At 38.5% G+C, this 10,144-nt stretch overlaps 1 protein-coding gene across 1 annotated transcript; it reads left to right on the top strand.

Moving 5' to 3' along the window:
• The first annotated feature begins 5,379 nt into the window (after window positions 1-5,379).
• On the top strand, window positions 5,380-9,672 carry LOC306854825 (GTPase IMAP family member 5-like). The gene is made up of 3 exons (XM_079393067.1): window positions 5,380-5,520; window positions 7,028-7,633; window positions 8,300-9,672. Exons 2-3 carry the CDS (start codon window positions 7,030-7,032, stop codon window positions 8,557-8,559), a joined length of 864 nt encoding a protein of 287 aa, XP_079249193.1. The 5' UTR covers window positions 5,380-5,520; window positions 7,028-7,029; the 3' UTR covers window positions 8,560-9,672.
• Window positions 9,673-10,144: the final 472 nt, after the last annotated feature.

The raw sequence follows: 10,144 nt of genomic DNA on the forward strand, positions 1-10,144 counted from the left end.
TTATATGCTTAATCATCTGTAATATACATTGTTGTGATTGATAGTGGCTGGAATTTCTAAGAACTTGGTAAGAAAGAATAATCAAACACCGAAAGTTCAAAATTAGTTTCTTTGGCCAGTTGCATAAACTTAGCCAGCAAGTTACTGTGTCGTAAGAGTGGCAAAGAAAAACCACTCTGAAAAGCTAAAAAAAAGCTTTCAAGTAACGACCCTACATCAGTGTGGAAAGGCCTGAAAGCCATCACCAGTTACAAGACCCCTGCTCCCAGCACCAAGGCCAATCAACAACTGGCTGAAGACTTGAACAAGTTTTATTATAGATTTGAAATGCAAAAGCTTGGTTTGACACCCCACACCCACTCTGACCGTCTCACAACACAGCCATCAACACCTTCCCCATCCCTCCCCCCTACTGTTTCTCATACTGTAATCAAAATCTGTGAAGAGGATGTAAGCAAAGTCTTCAGGAAACAGAAGACAAGGAAAGCCAAAGGCCCAGACGGCGGCTCTCCAGCCTGCCTCAAAGCCTGTGCTGTCCAGCTATTATCCATCTTCACATTGATCTTCAACAGATCACTGGAGCTATGTGAAGTCCCCTCCTGCTTCAAACGCTCCACCATCATCCCTGTACCCAAGAAACCAAAAATCACAGGACTTAATGACTAATGACTAATGGTCTGTGGTGATGAAGTCATTTGAGAGGCTCATGTTGACTCACCTGAAGGACTTTACTGGTCACTTGCTGGACCCCCTGAGCAAACAGGTCTGTGGATGATGCAGTCAACATGGGACTGCACTTCATCCTCCAACATCTGGACAGACCAGGGACTTATGCAAGGATCCTGTTTGTGGACTTCAGCTCCTCCTTCAACACCATCATCCCGGACACCATTCAGAATAAACTGGCACAGCTCTCCGTCTGTCAGTGGATCACCAGCTTCCTGACAGAGGCTGGGAAAACTCACATCCAACACCCGCACCATCAGCACTGGAGCTCCTCAGGGCTGCGTTCTCTCCCTACTGCTCTTCTCCCTCTACACGGACGACTGCACCTCTAAAGACCCCTCTGTCAAGCTCCTGAAGTTTGTAGATGACACTACAGTCATAGGCCTCATCCAGGATGGTGACGAGTCTGCTTACAGACAGGAGGTTAAGGAGCTGGCTGTCTTGGTGCAGTCTTAACAACCTGGAGCTTAACACGCTTGAAACTGTGGAGATGATCGTGGACTTCAGGAGAAACCTCTCCCCCCACTCACCATCATGAACAGCACTGTGACTGCAGTGGAGTCATTTAGATTCCTGGGCATCACCATCTCTCAGGACCTGAAGTTGGATATTCACATAGACTCCATTGTCAGAAAGGCCCAGCAGAGGTTGTACTTTCTTCGTCAACTGAAAAAGTTCAACCTGCCACAGGTGCACATGACACAGTTTTACTCAGCTGTTATTGAGTCGGTCCTGTGCTCTTCTATAACTGTATGGTTTGGGTCAGCCAACAAATCAGATACAAGAAGACTGCAGCGGACTGTTAGGACAGCAGAAAGCCCAGCATTCAGGACTTGTACTACTCCAGAGTGAAGAAACGGGCTGGTAACATCATCACAGACCCCTCTCACCCCGGACACAACCTGTTTGCACTTCTCACCTCAGGCAGACGCTACAGATCTCTGTGCACTAGAACATCTAGGCATAAAAACTGTTTTTCCCCCATGCCATCTCCAGCCTAAACAACTAACACAGGAGTTATTACCTGTGTTCTGTAATTCATTCCCCATCTCTAATTATTGACTCTCTCCCTAGTACTTTGTAAATATATATGCATATTTTTCTAAACAGTTGTATACACTCACCTAAAGAATTATTAGGAACACCTGTTCAATTTCTCATTAATGCAATTACCTAATCAACCAATCACATGGCAGTTGCTTCAATGCATTTAGGGGTGTGGTCCTGGTCAAGACAATCTCCTGAACTCCAAACTGAATGTCAGAATGGGAAAGAAAGGTGATTTAAGCAATTTTGAGCGTGGCATGGTTGTTGGTGCCAGACGGGCCGGTCTGAGTATTTCACAATCTGCTCAGTTACTGGGATTTTCACGCACAACCATTTCTAGGGTTTACAAAGAATGGTGTGAAAAGGGAAAAACATCCAGTATGCGGCAGTCCTGTGGGCGAAAATGCCTTGTTGATGCTAGAGGTCAGAGGAGAATGGGCCGACTGATTCAAGCTGATAGAAGAGCAACTTTGACTGAAATAACCACTCGTTACAACCGAGGTATGCAGCAAAGCATTTGTGAAGCCACAACACGCACAACCTTGAGGCGGATGGGCTACAACAGCAGAAGACCCCACCGGGTACCACTCATCTCCACTACAAATAGGAAAAAGAGGCTACAATTTGCACGAGCTCACCAAAATTGGACGGTTGAAGACTGGAAAAATGTTGCCTGGTCTGATGAGTCTCGATTTCTGTTGAGACATTCAGAAGGTAGAGTCAGAATTTGGCGTAAACAGAATGAGAACATGGATCCATCATGCCTTGTTACCACTGTGCAGGCTGGTGGTGGTGGTGTAATGGTGTGGGGGATGTTTTCTTGCCACACTTTAGGCCCCTTAGTGCCAATTGGGCATCGTTTAAATGCCACGGCCTACCTGAGCATTGTTTCTGACCATGTCCATCCCTTTATGACCACCATGTACCCATCCTCTGATGGCTACTTCCAGCAGGATAATGCACCATGTCACAAAGCTCGAATCATTTCAAATTGGTTTCTTGAACATGACAATGAGTTCACTGTACTAAAATGGCCCCCACAGTCACCAGATCTCAACCCAATAGAGCATCTTTGGGATGTGTGGAACGGGAGCTTCGTGCCCTGGATGTGCATCCCACAAATCTCCATCAACTGCAAGATGCTATCCTATCAATATGGGCCAACATTTCTAAAGAATGCTTTCAGCACCTTGTTGAATCAATGCCACGTAGAATTAAGGCAGTTCTGAAGGCGAAAGGGGGTCAAACACAGTATTAGTATGGTGTTCCTAATAATCCTTTAGGTGAGTGTATATAGAGTAAATGAGGCACAAATCTGTACATAAATCTTCTGTTCCATATTCTTACACATTATTATTATTATAGTTAAGTCTTATTGAAATGTTTCTGTTCTCATGTCAGCTATGTATGTATGCATGTATGTACCAAGAGCTTCTAAAAAACAAAAAAAATCCTTGTGTGGTTGCGCACACTTGGCGAATAAAGCTGATTCTGTAAGAACTAGTTTGACCAACTAGCAGGTGCCAAGGGGAAATCAAACTTACTTAGTACTTACTTTTCCAATACAAAAAAGACCAATCTGCCTTTTCATAACTGAATTAAAATAGTTATGACCAGTCTTGAAGAAAAAATAATTAGATGACTAACTTTTTAAAACTAGTCTAAACAGTTTATGCAACCGGCCCCTGGACTTTTTGTCTAGAAAATAAATATTCACATTTTACTTTAAATGTACTGTATGTAAAGTATTGTAAAAGTACTGTAATGTCATTATAAACTTAACTTACATCAATTACAGGATGTATATACTTTAAAATAACTATTTGGCCATAACACGATACATACAACTTAAAATAATATATCCATCACATCGAATGTTTAACTTACTTTTTGTATTTTGGCCCAGTTCACTCTCATGTAGCTGTAAAAATAGTTGCCTGCTGAAATTGAAATATACATCTTCATAACTATATATAGACAGGTGAGTTTCTCTTTACTACACGTTAGCTAACAAACAGGGGACGTCCCCCAGACATTACGAACGTCTGTTTAGGTCTGGAGTACGTCCGCTTTGTAACGTTCGCTAGCAGACCTTCTGAGGACGTTCCTCCGAGCCAGTTTGCGAATGTCTCTGTTTAGGCCCTCATCTGCCATTTCCATAACAAATACATAATAATAACAACACTTGAAAAATCCTTGCATCTTGGACAAAGAAAAAATGTATTTAACTGTGATAATGGAATGCAAAAAAAAAAAAAAAAAATTGTTTTGTTTTGCAGATTGATATTATTTTTGTTGTTGTTATTATTTTTTTTGCTATAGTATAAGATTGATTGTAAAGTAAAGTTAATGGTAAAAATGAATAACTTTAATTTCTAGAAAAAAAGTATATAGGAGGAACTTCTGTAATTAAAGATGTCATAATATCACGAGTCTGTTTCAGCAGTTAGACTATCATTTAAACATGATACCCTTCAATAATATAATAAACTACAATTAGGCCTATTTATTCAGAATCAGAATTAGCTTTTATTCGCCAAGTGTGCACAAACACACAAGGAATGTGTTGTGTTTTTTAAGGAGCTCTTGGTACATACATGCATAGGCTTGAATAAATAAGATAAATAAGATTTAACAATAAATAATAATGTGTATGAATGTGGAACAGAAGATTTATGTACAGATTTGTGCATTATTTACTCTATATACAGCTATATATCATTTAAAAAAGAAAATCCCCATGCATGAAAATGAACATTCTGAAAATGAAAATATAAACATGAATATTGAAAATAGCATGAAAATATTACCCATGCATGAAGAAAATAAGGTTGAATCCCAGGAGCTTTATGTTATAGAGTGATGAATGCAGCCAAGGAAAACAAGTTGAAAATAACAGGTAAGACAAATCAATTAATTCTACCCATTTAAAAAAAAAAAAAAAAAAAAAAAAATATTTAAATAATTATTTTAGTTATTGCATTTAAGCATTTATGTGCAGCTCAAAAAAAAGAAAAGAAATAGGAAAAGTAAATAGCTACATGCAAGCTGCTTAGTGACAGTTCACAGTTCTCCAGGTGATTTCCTCAGACACGGCCTTGAGTTTACTCTCTTTCTCGGTCGAAAAGGTATGTTTACTTTCATATTTGTAGACATTAGCTACAGTAACCACTGTGTGTCTCGTAATGCTTACATTTTATGAAAAGTTTACCTTTTAAAACGCTTTCTGAAGTTTTATGTCTGCTCCCCGTTAGCCTTGAACACTTGAGACGCGAACGTTAGCATGTAAAGATTAAATTATTAAATGTATATAATGTTGACAGATATTTCACTTTAAATATTGAATTTCCATATGGTAAATATACACACTGAGACGCCTATATGCAGGAAAAGGTCTTGGGATGGCCTGTCTTCATATGTGCGCAAATTCAAATTGTCAACAATCTTTACAAATCTTTTTTCAATGGAAAAACGATCATCTAGACATATAAATCATAATGAATATGTTCATCCGGGGGACCTTCTTTTGTTAGCTGGGAGGTTTCTGTATAAGAAGCCAAAACAAGCTGACAGACTTCATAGCTGTTAGTGACCTAAGCTCCACCCACTGAAGAACATCAGACTGGTTACTAACAGAAAAGAGTCTTTGTTCGCCTGCTGTGCTGGACGGGTGCACCGCTACAACCTGCAGTTTTGGGGAGAAAATCCTTCATCTCCTCGTTTATTTCGGACAAGGATCTGCTTAAGGTATGAAATATGTTTCACAAATCCGTGGTGTTTTGTTAGTTTCTTTGCTTTTTCTTTCTTTATTTTTTTTATGGTCTGCAAATATGTTTGGATCAATCTTTGTAAACAAGAAAAAGCAATATTAGATTAATCCAGATTTATTAATATCGTTGATTGTGCATGATTCGCATTGCAAGTAAACGTGTAACTGTTTAGATCAAGCCATTGTGTATATATTTAACGGGGTTTACACAACTGTACTTTGCAGGCATGGGTCATAATAACCCGATTGTTCTCTAAAGTTGTTGTTCTCTGTTTTGGCCGCGCATGCGCTTTAAGTTTTTTGGCCGCACATTCTATTTGTATTGGATATCCATTCCGACTTACAATTACTGTAAGACAAATATGAAATATTAAATACCTTTATCAGTATTGATTGGCAATGATAAAACAGCGCTGACAAACACTATCAGATGACTTTTTAATCTACAAATCACCATGTATTTACTGTAGTAACATTAACTGCACCATGGTATTGTGGCAGAAATGTGGGGTATTTATATCAAAATTATTATATTAATGTAGACGTGTATTAAAGGTAGTGCTCGTAGTTTCTTTTGCGATTTGATATGAAATGCACGCGCCTGCACCTTTGTGCGTGTATTGAAGAGCACGTGCTCCGAGCACTAGGGCTGAGCATATCGATCCTAATATCGATACCAACGTTGGTATTGGTATCGGATCGATACTAGCCTGATAACATCGATACTTTAGGTTAGTTTTTTTCTCCTATACACTTAATAACATTGCTTAATGCATACAACACAGTGTAGACATGCCTGTGTGTGTATATGCTGCTCTTCACATATTATATTGTATATATAATATGTGCATATTATACCTGTATACCGAATTTGTCCTTTTTATACAGTATCACTGTAAGGTGTGTACTGAGTTTAGCTTTTTAAAATGATTTCTTAATGCATTAATTTTCATTATAACGGTTTTCTATGGGAGTAAAATGCTTAACATGTTGTTTAGCATGTTTGCATATATATTCTGGGCTCAGCTGCTTGCAACATATTATATTTTATTAACAAGCTGTGTACCGAATTTAGTCTTTATTTATTTATTTGGTCTTTATCACTGTCTTCCTCCATTAATTGCACCACATTAAATGTTTTTATATTGCAATTAGAGAAAATGAAATTCAGCGGGTTGCATTCATGTTCTGGGTTCCTCTGCCTGCACTGTTCTAGCCTATATATTTATATGCTTTATTTTGCATTTGCAGAACTACATGTATATGCATATTTAATAAAGAGAACTAATTTTGAGTGAGACAGATCACTGTTCTGCCTGGGCAACCTGTAGCCTTCTGCCGACCCAGACTAGCATTAAAATAAAGATCCACAAGATTTTTCATCTGTTAACAAGCAAATGTACACAGACCTGATCTTCAGACTCAGATTAATAGATAAATTGTCTTATTAGGCCTATCATATTCAATATCCTCTGTCTCTTTCAGAGATGATCAGCTCCAGTCCAGATGATCAAGTGATCCGGATTCTTCTGATTGGCAGGAAGGGTTCTGGGAAAAGCTCATCTGGAAACACCATACTGAGAGAAAGAGAGTTCAAAGAGCATGAGTCTGAAGTGTGTGAGGGTCAAACACGGATTGGTGGGAAGCAGGTTGCTGTGATTGATTGCCCAGATCTGTATGAAGAGCAGCTGGAAATGATGAAAGAGCAGCTGGTCTCTCGATGTTCAGCAGGTCTCAGTTCAGTTCTGCTCACCGTTCCTCTAGAGAAACCTGTGCAAAATGAGGGAGAGATCCTGGATTATATCAAGTGTTTATTTGGTCCTGAAGTTCAGAAATACATCATGATCCTGTTCACACACAAAGATGATCTGGAAGAGCTTGATCAGACCATTGAGGAACATCTGAAACACAAAGATCATGCGGATCTCCAGCGACTGGTGACTGAATGTGGAGGAAAGTTTCACTGTTTCAATAACAAGAGAAAATCAGACGATCAGATTCAAGAACTACTGCAGAAGATAGAAGGAACAATGGAGGAGAACAGAGGGAATTTGAAGAGGAGGAGACAGAGCATGGACAGCATTGTCAATTGTAAGTTGTTTTGTTGTTGTGTCATTACCAACCAACGTCGCTATTTTACACAGATAAAAGTCACAAGAAACAGCTTTGGTCGAATATTATTTCAGAGAAGGTTACATATTCTTTAATAAATGTATCTCATTATAACGGTTGAATAATAAATAGTGTTAAACATCCTTGCTCATCTCTCGTCTTGGGTGCAAAAATCTTGGATTGTAAAGCTCCAGATAATAAGAACATTCAATTTAATGATGCATGCTCATTTTTGTGTTGGCAGTTTTTTATGATTAGTCATTAAATTAAACAGGGAAAACACAACATGAACTAATTTAATTTCAATAAATAAAAAAATCCAGAAAAACAGAAAGCAAAACCCTAGGCTTATCAGCCAAGAAATTCACAAGGAACCAAGAAACAGGGGATAACAACTATTCCAAAAAAACAAAACAGAAAAAACGGCTTCAACTTGAAAGTCCCTGCAACAGTCACCGGGAATCCAACAGGACAGATGTTACAGGCACAGTGAAATACATCAGTGTTAGAGTTCCTCACATTATTTCTTTTGAGTCATTGCTGATATACTGAACTCCTGTGCACTAGGAACTAGAGAATGAATGAACAATGAGCGATCTGATTAAACATCCTGATCTGATGAGTGATTGGATCTTTCTGTTGCAGTTTCAGCTGAAGGTCCAAATGAGGCTGATGTAGTTCCTGAGAGGAAAGACCAGATCAGACCGGTTCTGCGGGGAGAAACTGGATCTGGGGAAAGTGCCACTGGAAACAGAAACCTGTTTGAATCTTCAGCCGGTTCAAACTCTAAAATGAAATGGAGCAGCTCAGAAAGCAGTGTCAGGACGGGTAAAGAGGTCTCAGTGATCCACACGCCTGGATTCATTGATAACTGGCATGAAACACATTCGAGGGGACTTGGATGAGATATCAGAGCAGTGACTTTTTTTTTTAAATCCCTATTTTAAAATCCCCTTTCTCAAATCAGGCTGTTCTGAGATCCCGTTCTTTAAGTGATTAAGTGATTGAAGTGTTTAGTTGTTGGATGTAATAATGAATATAGCAGCCTTCAGTTACTCCCGACATCTGAACCGCTGAAGATGCAGAAGATTAACGTTACTTTCGCTTTGAAGGGAATGCACCGAACCCCAATCTGCCAATATACGCTTGTATATCTTTGACTCTTCATTGATTATTATGGTGGAGCGGTCGAATAGGGAATCTACACATATCTATGGTCCGCTCATCACTCCATAGAAGAGAGGGGCGGAGTCAGCAGAGCTCATTAGCATTTAAAGCAACATGAACTAAAACAGCATGCTAAAAACAGAGCTGATTTTGACAGGGTAAAGAAGGTTTTTTTTACATTAACATACTTAAAATTTCTCAATGGTAGACTTTTCATCAAGACCCTAAAGAGTCATATCAACTTGTGTAAAATGGGCATCTGATGACCCCTTTAACATGACAAACAAACAAAGTGCCTGAATGTACTAAAACAGTGACTGTAAAAGCTCATATTCAGCTTGATGGTGCTTACTATATACAGGCGAGCGGATCAGCCAATAGATTACAAACACAGTGTGTTAAATGTGTTAAAAAGTGCTTTCTATGAATCAAAACCTGGAGGCTGCAAATCATATTACTGGGGCCGAAGGGGACACTTGCAACACAGAAGCTCATGTGCCTTTTTCTCACAGATTCAGCTTGTTATGACTGAATTATGTATTTTATTGCATTCTTTTACAAATCTAAGCTTATTTAGATGATCCATGTACTTACACAAATGATTATTTTTAAAAGTCATGAATTATATCAATTTCTCAAGTAACCTTATTTTATACGGTCGATAAATATATGCAGTTTTTATTTAGTATTAATGTGTAAATGCATTTCTATCTGTGATTATTTCTGCCACTGGTAGTAGAAAATAAAGAGGCCTGTAATCTGTAACTGTATAAATAAACACGACACATCTGACCACATTCATGACATTTGTGTTGTCAAGGTAATAAATAAGTTTCATATACATACTGAAGTAAATCATTGAAGCCTGATATTCAACTCCTTCTGCTGGGCACAATTTAAATTAAATGGAAAAAACGCAAACAACACTCTTCTACACAAGCTGCATGCTTTACTGAAATATCATTTGATATGTTACGTGATGTTTTGACTTTTATGATCATTAGTTCCCTTTTCACGTTTCTGCTTCCCAAACAGGTCAAAACACTGATATTTAATGTTGCCTCATGCCAACTTTAAAATGATAACAGTATATTTAATAATAATTATAAAAAATTGCTCTTCATGAACTCGTTTATTACAGAACATTCATGGTGAAAATTTGTGCACCTGCACGCAAAGACTGACCCGTGCATACAAACTCTTTTACTTCGAGTGAGAAAATTAATAATAAATTGTAAGCGTGGTAAGCTCCATATATATGGTTATTTCGGGGAGGAGACAGAGTGGAGATGCACGTACGCACAATCTTCACAGGTTCTGGTG

Source organism: Barbus barbus, assembly GCF_936440315.1.
Source record: "Barbus barbus genome assembly, chromosome: 3".
NCBI lineage: Eukaryota > Metazoa > Chordata > Actinopteri > Cypriniformes > Cyprinidae > Barbus > Barbus barbus.